Raw genomic sequence first — 15,981 nt, forward strand, 5'->3', positions numbered from 1 at the left:
GTTGGTCGTTTGTTTGAAGAGGAAATAGCTTTCCAACACATTTCCCTAATTAGAATAATGTGATACTGCTCAATGCGATGTGAAATCCCATGCTGCTGGGAGACTAGAGGGAAACCAGCATGACACCGTCCTTACATGAATCACGTTGGTCATTTGTAGAGGCCAGTGCTTTGGATTTTCATTGAATGGTGGCTGACTCTATATGTTAGAACGTGTGTGGGACTTGAATGTGTTCATCTTATTTTCAAAGCATCTTAAAAGACAGCTATATTGAACTGTTTTCTCCTTTCATAATTTGCATTTGCCTCATTGAGGGCTTTATTTGTATTAATCTTTGAATCTACTGATTTTGGAGATGTGTGTGACATCACCATTTACAGAGATTTAAGTACGTCTCATAATATTTGCTTGAGAGTGACATATGTTGTATCCTAAAGAGCAATAAACATTAACCTCTCATCGGCTGTCGATCAGGAGGACCTTAAAGCCTGCAGCATTATGGACATTAAATCTTCTTGTTCATCATTATTTTATCCCCCTCTCAGAGTGCACTACAGTCCGAATTGTGCCATTAGCAGGCATCATCGTGCTCATCTCTATCAGGTGGCCTTTCCCTCGCTCTCCAGTGTAGCCTGGTGACACTGGGAGTATGCCCTTTACAGTGTCCAGAGAATGGAGGCTCCCTGAGGGATTTGACTCTTAAGCTCAAATACTGACTCCTCCTTCCACTTCTTGGTTTTATTCATTTCTAGGTTATTATGACGTGTATGTGTGTGGGATCTATGATCCATGCATTGGGGTGTAGCTGGTTGTGGGTGGTGGTGATGGTGGAGTCAGAGGGTGGGGGCTGAAGGGGGTTTGCAGACTTTAGGATGGGGCATTTCAGGTTGCTGTGGCTATGACAGGGTCTGTGGTCTGGTTTGCATTGACTCGCTCCTCTCTGGATCTCTGGATGCTGCGAGGCTGGAGGATAGCTGAGAGCTGCTAGCTGTCAGCAGAGCTGCCTTTTTTTCTCTCTTTTCAACCTGGGACCTTATCAGGATACTTCTGGAAATATTTTTTGATGGAGCAATTGTGATCTTAAAACCATTTTTTTGTGCTGACCACTCTAAATACCAAAGGCTGGAGATCTGATTCTGTTAATGTATATTGCACTTACCTCAACTCCAGCAGAAATGAAGTAAGTACATGTAGCACATTGACAGTTCTGGGGATGATTAATTGAACTGCCATTACTTTGCATGATTTTCTTATTTTTTTTTTTTTTTTTTACCAAAACAGTTGATCCAATTTTAAAATTGAACATCCTAGAGTGCAGTTGTTAGAAAAAATATCTAACTTTTCTAGTGCTTGAGTAAATTTGGAATTATAATTTGGCAGAATTGGAATATCTTTCATTTCAGATTGTCTGTAATCTAGTTTGACACCAGGTGTTGTTTTATTAAGACCTTCATTAAATCTTCATGGTTTATGCTGTAATGCAATTAATCTGAGTCAGCCCTGGGCCAAGATTAACCGCTTCATGAGATGATCCCATTAGAGACTGCAGTGAAGAAACTATGTGTGTGTGTGTGTGTGTGTGTGTGTGTGTGTGTGTCTGCTCACAGTGTGTCTGCTCACAGTGTGTCTGGGTTTGAATGTTTTGACTTTTGAATTATGAGGTTTTGTCAGTCTTTTAAGTCATTTAAACTTTATGAGTAGCTCTGAGTGACATTTTTTTTTTGCTTTCACAGTTTCTTTAAGGAGCAGCTCACATCCTTTTATTCTTTGGATGCTGAAGCTTAATATTTCAGAGTTTTACTGAGTGGCGAAAAATAATAATTCTAACTTTATGTCATGTTAATGGAAGCTTAAATTATGTACAGAAAAAAAAAAATTTCACCCAGTAAATTTGTTCTGTAACATCAAAATCACTTTATTTGCTGCTGCTGTGCAGTGATAGCTCTTTGAAGTAATTTATCCTCTTTACTATAATTTTTCAATTTCATCTTTTATGGGGTTACACAAGCCCCACACTCTCATCTGTCTCTGACTTGGTGAGAGAAATGCTAATGAGAAGATCATGGCAGAGTAATATCCGACCTGAGTGATGTCTACTTCCTCTCTCGTTCTTTCGTTCTCTCGTTCGCTCTCTCTCTCTCTGAGCTAAAAATAATGAAAGGAAGAGAAAAGGGTGAAAATTTAATTAACAGGATTCATCACTCTTATGGAATGGGATTACATGGTAATGGTAATTCTTTTGCCCTTTTATTTGGTGGGTTTTACTAAATCATTCAGCTCTTATCTTTGGGATGAAACAAAGCAGAGGTAGAGTGAAATGAGGGCTACTGTTCGCCTGCTGTTTGTGGTTATTTCCTTCTGTATTTCACACCTCACTTTGAATTTAATAAGAGGAGATAGGAACAGTCCATCTGTGTGCCTGGAAGCTGACCATTTGGTCTTCTTATAGCCGAGCGCAGCAATACACAAAGCTGGGGGAGGTGTGAGTGTGTGTGTGTGTGTCTTTGTAGAATTATTAGCGACTACTTACAAAACAACAATAGCACCATAGAGTCTTTAGATATGAGGAAGTTTTCCAAATGGGGCCCCCGATTGGTTTCAGTTCCCTTTCTTGCCTTTGATCCAGTTTGGGCTTTTGAAGGGAAAAAAAAAGACGTGACAGCCAACATGATTAATATCTATGAAGTGTTATGACTTCATCGTGGACTAAAGGGGGGAGGGTATGAGGACAAAAAAAATAACATCACCATTGAGGCTTCCGTTTGTGAGTTTCAGGCCATGAACTGCGGGGGTGGGATCAAAGGTCAGACTCACATTTTCTCTTCTTTGCTTCTCTTTGTAATACATCACAGCAGACATTTGTATGGGCTTATTGGTGATGAATAGCATCATAAAGAACTTCCATTTCCTCATAGACAAAAAAATATGTTAAACCTAGGATGATAATTTGATCGATTATTCTTGCCTCTTGTTTAAGAAACTCTGCATATAAAGCTTCTTTCTCTTCCCCCCCATCCACTCTTTCTGATGGAGTTATTGAACACCTGCCTAACAGGCATGTGACAAACACAGCTGGCTCTCTTCTCACTGACAAACTCATTCATACCTCGACTGGATGGCAGGAAACAGCTCTCTGGTGCCTGTAATGGGAAATCATTTTCATTCAATTAATTAAGCTGTGTGACTGAGCCCTCTCTTGACACCATTGTATATGAGGTGTTATGTGATTCTAAATTTATACACAATCATAACTGAGAAAGCGAATGTAGAGTAGGGTGTGTGGGCGTTGACAGGATATATTCTCGCTCCTCCCCTTTTTAATTCTTTAACTTTTGCACTGACAAGTTGGCTTCCATTGTCTTTTTTTTTTGTTGTTTTTGTCTTAAATGGATATCTGAAGAAAGGGTGATTTTGTCCAAGGTCATCTACAAAGCACATCACTTAGATATAAAATAATCAATTGAAAACACATGCCATTATACATCCTCTTGAATTGTAACTTTTCCATGATTAAAAAACATTTCAATTCTTGGACTGTGTTGGTAGATTAAGCATAACAGTACTTTTTTTGGATTATTAAAGTTAATGCTTTATTCATGGTGCATGATAGGTAACTTTTTTTTAATGAGAAACAGACAATTTTCTTTACAAAAACTGTATAAAAATAAAGGAAAAAAGAAATGGACACCAACTCTAACTTTTTAATTAACTGATCGCCCCCAAGGTTTTCTCTATGCGTCAAGCAGCAGCATGCAGTCAGCTTCCATCTGTTTGATGCCATAGTAACCATGAAGAGTGTTGAGGAGTGACAGCTTGCCAACACACTTCACATTTTGCATTTACAGTTACATCATGGTTTTTAGGATACATTATTCCCACTGATACCCTCAGATTTGTCAATCTTTAAAGCTTTTGTTTTATGATAGATCCAAAACAAGGGGCCTTAAAAATGACCAAATGCTGTGTATTTCATTTTGCGTTTGATGAATTAATGTCTAATGAGCTCTTTCTCTCTGTTACAGTGCCAACAGTATGCCTAAACAAGTGGAGGTCAGGATGCACGAGAGTCACCTGGAGCCCATTGAGGCCAGGCCTCAGTCCAAATGTGCCAAAATCTGCTCGAAGCTTTCCAAGAACCTTCTGCTCACACTCACTGTCCTCGGTAAGTCACCTCGTTGCCCATTTCTTTTTGCATCTTTCTTTCTTCCCTTAGGGCATAATGAAGGTGCTAAAGATAAACTCCCACCACCACTGAGCCCGTCAGCATTCTGTTCAGTCTGAGCTTGATTATGTAGCCTGCTCTTTATATGAGGAGAAGATGCCATCTGTGCTCGCTCAGTGTAGCAGACAGTTAGATGACTGGGTGTCCTGACCTTCCCCAGCTCTGGGCCACCTGTTGCTATCGAAAGCTTTCTGCGGGAATGGACAACCAAACAGCCTCTGCTGGTGCCTGAAGTATATTGTGATTATTACGCTGGCTATCTGCACCCTAGGGGGGATTTAATGAAAAGAAGAAAAGGCAAGAAAGGAGTGATGCAATTTGGGCATATAGGTCCTAAATCAGCTGTTTACACACATGTACCATTCATAATTTCATTGGGTCTGCCCGCTATTTGATCTTTTCCACACTTACTATTACATAATCATAGGCTGTGAACCTGCTAAAACTGTATACATGCATATATATATACAGTATGTTTACTTTATTTAGTCATGTATGACTATCTGTATCACTCCTGCATGGATGGGTGTCTCTGTGAGAATGTGTAAAGTGTACATCTCACCCCACTTGGCAGGACTTTAGCAAAGCAAGATAGCCAGCATGATCATTGATCATCTGTCACTTGGCAGATAAGAGCCTGAATGGGAACTTGCAAATGGGCCAAAGACAAGGCACACAGGAAATCAAGTGGCATCCAAAACCATTGGGTGTGCAGAAGCCGCAGGATGCTGCAAGACTAGAGGATGGATTGAAGCACAGAGGACAGCTTATAATTCAAAAAAGAAGAAGAAAAAAAAGGCTGGAGGGAGTTTTGATTACAGTGTGTTATTAAACAACATCTCGGCTGTCTTTGGCAGCAGTTTCGGTAGCAGAGGAAGTGCAGCCTCAGGGGGGGAATGATGGAGTTTTGTCTGGTGTGAGATGGACAGACACATAGGCCAACTCTCGGGCTTGGTGGGCCAGGCTGCGAGAGAGGTTAGAGCACACAGAGGTCATCGTTGATTTTGGTGCAGAGACACTGTGTGGCATGAAAATAAAGATGAGGCATATGTTGAGAGTCAACAGGGCCTTTGTTAGGGAGGGTCTGATCTTTTAAATGTCTCTGTTTTCAGACTTCTAGGGAGTAAATTAAGGTACAAACATAGGTGAATTTGCAAAGGACCCAATCTTATGAAAGTAGTATCTCAGTTGTCACAAGACAAACCTGAGATTAAGGTCAACTAACTCGATTCCCCTCTTACTGAATCCTAGTTATAGTCTCTTTTACGTGCCCTGAAATGTAAAAATCCTCAAAAACATTTGAGGTTTCCAGAGATTATTGATTTTCCAACACGGACTCTGACATGCTGCCTTCCTCCCTGCTGCTTCAAAGAGATCTGATCTTAATCCTCCACAAACTTTACTTTCACTAAGCAGGTTTCTGTTTTATCTTCTTGACCCAGTCCTCTTTAAGGATGTAACAGAAAGCCTGTTATACAGCTCAAAACAGCTTCAGGAGGCCAGTTATTGAAATGTCTACTTGAAGAAAATGTTTTTATTTCAAAGATTGTATCTATTAGTTCAGAATACATCTATGAAAAATGTCTTTCATCCTAAAGAAATTTATCAAATCTGATTTTCTTTTCCTTACTTGTCTATAACTGACTGCATTCTCGATTGTCTTTTATTTGTGGATTGCTCACTCAGTTTCACACGCTCACACTCCTGTTTTCTCCTCACAGGTGTGATCTTGGGAGCTGTATCAGGGATGTTGCTCCGCGTTGCTTCCCCTATCCACCCAGACATCGTCATGGTGATTTCTTTTCCTGGAGACATCCTTATGAGGATGCTGAAGATGTTGATCCTGCCCCTCATCATCTCCAGTTTAATCACAGGTGCAGTGAGACTGAATCTAAACAGATTTTAATATAATAATAGAACATATTTAGACATACATAACACCTATAATTGCTGTGATACTGGTAAAAAAAACACAAAAGCTACAACTAAAAGCCATTCTATTATCATGCTAAAGTATTCATTAACAATATCTCAAGTAGTAAAGATTAAGCATGGAAATTTGACTCTCTAATAATCTTTCCACAGAGCAGTAATGCTTCATGGTATTATGTCAATATTTCAATTCAATGAGTCAAAGTTATAACCAGGTTTTGGCTGCAGGTCTTTCCGGTTTGGATGCCAAATCCTCTGGTCGCCTGGGAACCAGAGCCATGGTCTACTACATGTCCACCACTATTATTGCTGCTGTCCTGGGAGTCATCCTGGTACTAGTCATCCACCCTGGCAACCCCAAATTGAAGGAAAATCTGGGCGAGGGCGAGAAAAATGACGAGGTGTCCAGCTTGGATGCCTTCTTCGATCTGATCAGGAACCTGTTCCCGGAGAACCTGGTGCAGGCCTGTTTCGAACAGGTAATGGAGGACAAGATGGTACTCCCAGCTTAATGCTAGTCTGATAGTCAGGGTATAGGTGCTAAATGTTCAGAGCATCTTTCTCTGATATCTGAAAGTCATTGTTAGTCTTGGATGACAGTCAAAAGCTTATGTATGAAATTAGCAAGAGGTTTAGCAGAAAGACAATCCTTGTGTTGTTATTTTAGTTCCTGGGTTTAGTTTTTATTTTTAACGATATAATCCACATTCTCAGATTGTATTGAAACAGAAAGAATTATACAGAAGTTATTGTAGTGTTGAAACATTTTCTCGTGTAACTCAGGTCCAGACAGTCACAAAGAAGGTTGAGGTGATTATCGAGGAAGACATCAATGCCACCACTGTGGAGGGCCTGGTGGCTAACATCACCAAGGAGCCTCAGTTTTTGGTCAAGAAGTCCCTGCAGTTCAAAAGTGGCATGAATGTCCTGGGTATGTAACCAACGATGAACAGTTAGCGTCTCCAGAAATGTAGCTATGTAGACACATGCTAATAGCAGCATGCTTACTTACCTATTTACCATGAAAATGCTAAAATGCTAATGTTTATTGGGTATAGTCTTTAGTAAATTCCCCTTCTTAAACTAGCATAAGCATGCGTACATTTCATAATCAGCACAATATAAAGGGTGCAAACATTCCCATAGTGGTAATGCTGATGTTTAACTGCTATGGTTTTTATCATGTTCACCATCTTAGTATAACACTTAATCATGCTTACATCAAAAAACATGTTGAAAGCAGCATGCCAACGTGCTAACAATGACAATGCTAACATGCTGATGTTAAGGAACAGTTTTAGCATGCTTACCATCTTTGTTGACATTTTAACATGCTAACAGTTGCTATTGAGCAAAACATATTAAGTACAGCAAATGGTAATGAAAATATCATTAGCTTTATGCATTTGGCTATAATGAAACATATAGCCTTCAACAAAAATCTGTTTCAATTGCCTGCCATGGTAATGCAGTTGAACAGTTGATATATTTCATTCAAACACATACATGTTTAGGCCAACCTTGATTTGGATCCCACAGGCAAAGTTATGGACTTGTGGGAGTCAGGTGTATTGTCCAGAACCAATACATGTCAATCCATATAACTCAGTTTTTCAGTAAAAATATAGTATTAACCTGCTGCTGTTGTTACTGGAATCGGGGATCAGCTAAAATATCATATATTAACATTTAGCTGATCCCTGATTCCTCTAACAAAACTATGTAAAACTACATTTTTACTGAAAACTGTGCCATATGGGTTGACATTTTGTAGGTCCTGGACAATATAACTGACTCTAAGGAGTCTGTGACTCTGCCTGTATTACCAGAGATGGATTAATTCTCTGAGCATCATGAAATTATCCATCAAATTTCATGGCAATACATCTCATAGTTGTTGAGATATTACAGTCTGGACCAAGTAAATGACCAACCAATGGACATTGCCATTTCCAGCACAATGCTGCTAAAATGGCTTAAGATAAACTAAGAATTTACATTCTTATTGAATATCGCTATTGCAAATGTGTACAAAACAAGATTTGCTGTTAACGTAAAGCTTCTAGGCTCCTCATAAGACTAATTCCCCCAAGTGGCAGTCGTCTCACCTGTCCACACTGGTATTCAAAGTTTGATACATTTATGATTTTCTGTCACAGGTCTGATTGGTTTCTTTATTGCATTTGGCATCTGCATGGGCAAGATGGGAGAGAAGGCCAGACTCATGATTGAATTCTTCAACATCCTCAATGAGATTGTGATGAAAATTGTCATCATGATCATGTGGTTAGTATCACCTAAGAATCTCATTGATCCATTTTGAAACTCAGTCATTATTTCCTGAGTTGGAAATAACTCCAAATGCCAAGTTATTTCTCCTGTCATTACATTTTAAAAGAGAACAGCTACATTAAGTAGAATTAGTCCTGATATGTTCTTTGTATTTTAGGCTTCAGTGAAGGCATACTAAAGCTTTCTCATCTCATCAGGTACTCTCCCTTCGGTATCGCCTGTCTCATCTGTGGTAAGATCATCTCCATCAAAGATTTGGAGGTGGTGGCTAGGCAGTTGGGCATGTATATGATCACTGTGATTGTCGGCCTCATCATCCATGGAGCAATCTTCCTGCCCAGCATCTACTTTGTTATCGTCAGGAAAAATCCCTTCACCTTCTTCCTTGGCATCTTCCAGGCCTGGATCACTGCTCTGGGGACAGCCTCCAGGTCAATATCAAAACGTGCATAGTTGATTCTTGATATTCAGTTTAAATTGAACAATTATAAACTGCTTGCTTCTGCTCCTTCCCCAGTGCTGGTACACTGCCTGTCACCTTCCGTTGTCTGGAGGAGAACCTGGGTATTGACAAAAGAGTCACTCGTTTTGTGCTCCCAGTTGGTGCCACCATCAACATGGACGGTACAGCCCTGTATGAGGCTGTTGCTGCCATCTTTATTGCCCAGATGAACGGCATCTACCTGGACCCTGGTCAGATTGTCACTGTCAGGTCAGGGGTCACAATAATCAATCAATGAAACAATAAATGTTTATATATGCAGCGTCAAATCTCAACAAAAGTTTTCTTGTGTCACTTTACAAAAAGAGCAGATGAAGGCACCCCATGTTATGTTATTTAATAGAATTAGGAATATTTTAAACATAATGAATATTTGTACTTGCAACATATTAGAAGTTGTTTTCATACAATTGATGAAAATTGCACTTCTAAAAGCCTGTTAACAGTTTGATCTGATAGAATTCAAGAGAAATTCTTGATTTTGGTGCAGAGACACTGTGTGGCATGAAAATAAAGATGAGGCATATGTTGAGAGTCAACAGGGCCTTTGTTAGGGAGGGTCTGATCTTTTAAATGTCTCCAATAAATGCAAAAATGTATTTTTGTCTCTGGACTAGAGTTGTACTGACACTGATACAACTACCAGTAATACTAATACCAGTATTGATAACTGTACCAGTAGAGGTATTTGCCATTATATAGCCTACAATCTGGTATTGAGTATTGGCAAGTAGACCAATCAATGTACTGTACAACTCTGATACAATAGTTATTAGCCACTCTGGTTTCAGGTAAATTATCATTTGACAATAACTGTTGAAAACCAGTGTGATTTAAGTCAGAACTAGCATAAACCCAGCGATCACTGTTTTTCACCCAACAAGGGGCATGTGGTGTGTTGACAATACCGAAGTCTAGGTATTGAAATCAGTATTTGTAAGAAAAATATTGAAGCGCTACTCTGGAAAGATTACAAGCCCTGGCTGCAACTATTTTGTATGATGAGCTCCCGTGTCAACAGATGGCCCTTTTTGCGCTGGCAGCGCCCATAGCCTCAATTTCCGAGCTCTTCTCACTAGCACTCATTGTTGCTATGTTACGAAAGTTAACTTCTACTTCCCTTGGTATAGACTGTTAGGTGTGTTTTAAATAGCTCCGTATGCCTCATATATTTGTTTAAATTCATGAATATATTACCCAGAAAACATGACAATGATGTTAATAAAAGGCATCAGCAGCTCTAGCCTTGGAAATTGTAGCCTCGTAAAGACGAGTCTGACTAGCGTCTCCTCCGCCACTGTTGTTGACAAAGCTTACATCTGATGTGCCGCCTACTCTTGATTTTGATTGGTTGGTGAGGGAAAAGTGAAATTGACAAGTGCTGGGCTGTTCCAAAATAAAAATGGGCTCTGCCTGTTGACACAGCCCCTAAAAGTGTTATGAAATGATAAAACCCTTCATAGTATTTCAGCAATCCCTCTCTAATAGTCGGCATCTTAAATTGACTTAGATAATTCAAACTAGGGAGAAAAGCTTAGTCTTAGTCATAGGAATTGTAATTCTCACCATTTAAAGTGGGTTTAAATGGTACCTAAGGTTCAGCAAGCACAGTCTCCTGAAGACAAACACAGCACCAGTGAAAAGACATTTATCAGTGAACCGGAAAGCCTCTTTGGCATCAGCTCCAAAGTAGAAATTTACAGTTTAGCTAGTAAACCACAAGGAGGAAGCAACAACATGTGCCAGCACTGTTTTTCAGGAAGACAAACACCAACCAAGTATCTAGAACTGTCCTTTCCAAAACACTCTTCTCTTAATGGAGTAAGTCATGGATGAGCGCCCTTTGGCCTGACATTTATATGGCATATCAATCCAGGAACCCTTAAATTAAACATTCCGTCTCTTACATTTACATCTCTCTTCATGTGCAGTGGAGGCGCCACTTTGGTGCTCTTTATACAAGTACCATAGAGATTGAATGTCTGCATCTGTAGCTTCAGCTGGTGTCAGAGAGGGTTGTGGATGAGTGACTGAGGGCTGCTTTGCTGTGTTTCTTCTAGTCTGACTGCCACTCTGGCCAGTGTTGGAGCTGCCAGTATTCCCAGTGCCGGCCTGGTGACTATGCTCTTGATCCTGACTGCTGTAGGCCTGCCAACCCAGGACATCAGTCTGCTGGTTGCTGTTGACTGGCTGCTGTGAGTTTGACAAGACAGCAACACACATTGAATATTCCCTTATCTTCTTCAGTCTCCAGAACGCACGTGTGTAAGACCATCTTTTTATCCTCTTTTTTTTCTCTCCCTTAGGGATCGATTCAGGACCTCAGTGAACGTGGTGGGTGACTCCTACGGTGCAGGCATCGTGTACCACATGTCCAAGGCGGAGCTGGAGGAGCTGGACGCACACGCCAAATCAGACGACATTGAAATGATGACGAAGACCCAGTCTTATTACGACGACATGAAGAACCATCATGAAAACAATTCCAACCAGTGCGTCTTAACCGATACCGCTACTACAACCGCTTCCGCCACTGCTAACAATTCTGTCGTAGTAGATGATTGCAAGGTACAATTAATGCTTCCGGACATAGAGACTTGTATTTAACCCCTCTCTAGTGTGGCATGCTCACCCTGCACCTTTGCTTGATTCTGTTTTATTCATCATATCTTTGTACATAATCATGTAAATACACACACAGTTATTTTATTACAGACGTGAAGCGAGAGAACAACAGATGCATGTGCACGTATGTATTTTTGTTCTTCTGGAATGGCAGCTTTTGTGTTGAAGACATGTTAAAAAATGAAAGCGCTCTTGCCAAAAAAAGACCAAAAATATATTTATAGATCATCTTTGTAGTGCATGCAAATGAGAGATCCGCTCACAGCTTTAGGAATTCAGTTAGCCCAATCTAATCACTGTAACGTGTTGGGGATTGGCTCTCACTCAAAAGGAAGAGCCAGATAATCCTCATTATGACCCTAAGGAATTATTTAGCAGCCCTCCCATCTATCACAAGTTCACATCCTCGATCCAAGAAGAAGAAAAAAAACTCCCAATAGAGTATTTTTCCCTGTTGTTTCTGAAAACATTTTAAATGTTTAGCATGTTTATTTCCCAGTGCCAGCCTTTTCCCTATAGGTTTGAAAGGGCTGTAAGGGAAGGCTAATTAGCACTTCATACATACAATTAGTATTTCATACATACACACATCTACCACACCGTCTGTGAGTCATTCACAGTCAGGTTTTTTTTTTTGTGTGTGCGTGTGTGATTTGACAACCAGCTATTTCTGCCCTCTGTGAAAACTGTGCTGTGAAATCCTAAAGCTGTGAAGTATAGCTCCCATAATGTTAAACATAATGCTCTTTGAATCCAATCTCTGAATGTAAAACCAGGCTTTTAGAATAATATATGGAAGTTCAGAGCGCTTGTTCCCTGAAACAAACACATACACTGGCACACACACACACTCACACACACACACACACACACCCAGGCGGAAAAGGTCTAATGATGAGCCTTTTCATTTATTAAAGAATGAAAGGTGTTGCCTAGCAACGCTGGCAACCTTTCACACAAGTAATCAGTCGGTAGTAAAAAGTTACATCCTCCTTTTTTAGCGACCATTTATTGTGACATTTACATATAAATGTAACACAAAAGCTGCTGTTTCCAGTATCAGCCATGACTAATGTCTTTCTGTTTGGTTGTATCTTTTTCTTGTAAATAGTCCCACTCACATCTCTACCCCCCCTTTTCAAAGATCAACCCATTATAGACTGCTAATAAATAGCTTTAATGTAACTCTGCATTCATTCTTTAGTGTTGTACCTTGTTTTCCTTGCACTTTGTCTATTTATTAATCATTTAATCCATGTTTTCTTTTTTTTTAACTGCTATTTGAGTCTGTGTTCATCTTAAACCTGTGTGGTCTGTTCCCAGGTCAGTATAAAGGGACTCCACTCTTCCATATGCATGATCATCTGTGGTCATACAGGACTTACAGTTTTCCTTTGTAGTTTTATTTGCATGTTGCACAATTGCTTAAAGGCTGTGTTTTAATTGCCAAAGAATCTATAGCTAAAGCATCCAGAATTACAGTATAGAATGCCATTAATGGTATCATGGATTTGCAGTTAAAAAAATGTTTGCAGATGTGTGTTAACAATCAGGAAATAGCACAGTTTATTTGTGAATGCTTTAAGAAAATGTTGTTTGACTGTGCCTTGGATCAGCTGTTTAGATCTCCCTGCTAACGTCTTACAGGTAACCTCAGCCACAAACGGCTCTGCTGCGGAGTGCACGCTTGTTGAGGAGGAACCATGGAAACATGAATAATGGCAGCACAGAGATCCCCCCTGCTCCAGGGCTCCACAAGCTTTCCTACCTGATGATTAAAAAAACAAGTGAATGGAAAAAAAAAAACAAGTCACATGAACAGAACTACTAATTGTTTTTTTTTATGTAGTTTAGTTTTCTTTCTTTTTTTAAATTAGTCCCTTTAAAACGATTTTTGTAACTGTCTATCTGACTGATATGTAACACTAATTCACTTAACCGTGAAGTGATAAAAGAGGTTGACCTGTTAGAGCACAATTATGTCCTATATTATAGCAGATACTTGCACAACATACTTCAAGGCTTGGGGAGGGAAGGAAGAGAAAAACAAGTTAGATAAGCTGTTTCTAGCAATACATGTTGGTTATAAGACGGGAAAAGAAGTGGCTGTGTAACACGGGATGCACTTAGATCCTCTTCCTATATTTCACACAGGTGATTCATTATTATAATGGCAGAAGAAGAGTGGGAGTTAGAGCATTACTTACGTCACCAGACATACTGAACTTCCTGCTTCACATCCCTGTTAGTAACATCGCAATGTGTCGAAAAGCTGCTTATTTTCCTACTCAGCTCGGTGTCTCATCCAATAATATCTCTTTTGCTTCTTATACTATCAAAGCCTTTATCTGGCTGCTTTTTCACAATATTACCCACTTCCCCGAGGTCCAGTAAACTGATGAAAGCACAGTCACGGCTGAATTAAAAAGCACAAATCAAACCATGGAGCTCATTTTTATCCCCCCTTTTTTTTGGTTTTCTTTTGTCTGTGTTCTGGAAAGAAAAGGGACTTTTATTTTTCTTTGTGTCACCTGTTTGTGTGACAATGTTGTTGAGAGAGAGATAGTATGTGTGTGTGTGTGTGTGTGTGTGTGTGTGTGTGTGTGTGTGTGTGTGTGTGTGTGTGTGTGTGTGTGTGTGTGTGTGTGTGTGTGTGTGTGTGAGAGAGCTGGGGTTAAGAACATGACCAAGTCAATGATAGGGACCAAACAGGCAGAAAATCAATCAACTCGCAGAGTCCTTTGAACTGCCTCTGCGATGTCACTCGCAACACATTTTTCAGTTCAGTTCAATTTTTCCGCTGGAGCCAAAACTTAAAGCAAAGAGAGTCACTGCCCTAAATGTGAAACTTTATACAGTTCTTCTCCTTTGCTCCCCCCCCCCAAAAAAACTTTGTGATGCCAATGAAATTAAAATCAAATTAGCCCCCCCAAAAAAGAACAATTAATAATTGACATATCTGAATAAATTGAAGCACAAAAAGAGATTATATAGAGCACACACAGAATAGAGCACAAATAAAGCCACTGAGGGAGTTTTTTTTCAGTCAATGGCATCATCAAAACCATGCATTATTGCTCATATTGATCTTATTCCAAATGGATTTTTAAAACACATTATTTGTAAGAAAAAGATACTCAGGCTTGTATGTTTACACTTTACAGAGATATAAAACAAAGTTATCATCTTAATATGTTTACTCGTTCACCAGAGCTTTGAGAAAATTCCCCCACCCCCCAAAAGCACAATGCGGAAAAGCATTGACTTTAAAATTGTTCACTGCAAAAGTCTTTGTTAAAATATTGCGATTTTATAATACATTAACATGCAGGGATGGAACGTTTCCTTGCACATACATAAAGCACACACAGGCATATTTAAGGCAACATTCCAGTCGTGATGTACTACAATCTTAAAGCACAGACACAGTGATGTCTAACAAAGAAAATGTGAAAAAGGGAAACTGAGATACAAGAAGATGCAGTGCAGTTATGGATGGAGACAGATCATTGATATAACACTCTACAGGGAGGCCTGCCAGCTTCTTGTTTAGCCAGACCTTAAATAAAAGTTAACAATATATATTTTAGCCACCAGAGCTCAAGACTGTTTCTACAAACCCTAGATGCTGCAGCTGCGTGTCCATACAGAACTATGGACACTTCACATGCCAGAATGTTCCCAACTATCAGGTAAACATATAAACAGTATTTTTCCTCTCATAGGACCAAATGGCTTAAAAAGATCTGCAGACACACAGACAAAAGCCAGACTACTGGCTGTTAACCTTTTGAAGCCTGTGTGAGTGAAAGGGATGTGGGTGCTGATTTGATTGGTCAGTAATGTAACCTTCTCTTCTGTCTTGCTTCTTTTCATTTGTGCTAAATGTGTTCTCAACCTTGCCTTGGAGATGTTCGCTAAAACAAAAAACAAATGCCAACTGAAGTAACACTTAGGAATCTAAAGAAAACCTTTAGTGCAGCACTCCAGTCCTACTAGTTCCTGAAAAACACACTCTTTCACTTTCACTGATTTAAGCAGAGGTTGCGCTCTGATACAACCTAGAGCATGCATGCTGTTCTGCTGCACACACTGATTCACACAAAAACAAGCATGCACACACACACACACACACACACACACACACACTCACATGTTTAATTTTCAAATGCACACACATTTAATATAAAAACACACATGCAAACATCCTTGAACCTTGAAGGTCTCTACGTGTCTACTCTGCAACCTGCAGAGCACTGACACCCAAACAGGCCCCACTCGTCTGACCTTTTGACCTTCAGGACCATACAGTGTCATCAATGGGGATTGAGTGTTGGACCAGTATTATGTTGAAACTCACGGTTTTAGAGGCATGAATAAAAAATAAAAGTACAATTATTTTTTTGCA

At 39.7% G+C, this 15,981-nt stretch overlaps 1 protein-coding gene across 3 annotated transcripts in view; it reads left to right on the forward strand.

Moving 5' to 3' along the window:
* slc1a2b (solute carrier family 1 member 2b) overlaps positions 1-14,254 on the forward strand; it is a 28,013-nt gene extending 13,759 nt beyond the window's left edge. The window contains exons 1-11 of one of the 3 annotated variants that reach the window (XM_061036571.1): positions 884-1,180; positions 4,023-4,162; positions 5,944-6,096; positions 6,383-6,633; positions 6,938-7,085; positions 8,314-8,440; positions 8,644-8,877; positions 8,964-9,158; positions 11,009-11,143; positions 11,255-11,516; positions 13,221-14,254. In XM_061036571.1, coding sequence (XP_060892554.1) covers positions 1,143-1,180; positions 4,023-4,162; positions 5,944-6,096; positions 6,383-6,633; positions 6,938-7,085; positions 8,314-8,440; positions 8,644-8,877; positions 8,964-9,158; positions 11,009-11,143; positions 11,255-11,516; positions 13,221-13,292 — 1,755 coding nt within the window. In that variant the 5' untranslated portion in view covers positions 884-1,142 and the 3' untranslated portion in view covers positions 13,293-14,254. Of the gene's footprint in view, positions 1-883; positions 1,181-4,022; positions 4,163-5,943; positions 6,097-6,382; positions 6,634-6,937; positions 7,086-8,313; positions 8,441-8,643; positions 8,878-8,963; positions 9,159-11,008; positions 11,144-11,254; positions 11,517-13,220 lie in introns of those variants that run through there. The other 2 variants (XM_061036573.1, XM_061036572.1) reach the window with 2 other exon arrangements.
* The last annotated feature ends 1,727 nt before the right edge of the window (positions 14,255-15,981 follow it).

The sequence above is a fragment of the Labrus mixtus genome, chromosome 4, assembly GCF_963584025.1.
Source record: "Labrus mixtus chromosome 4, fLabMix1.1, whole genome shotgun sequence".
NCBI lineage: Eukaryota > Metazoa > Chordata > Actinopteri > Labriformes > Labridae > Labrus > Labrus mixtus.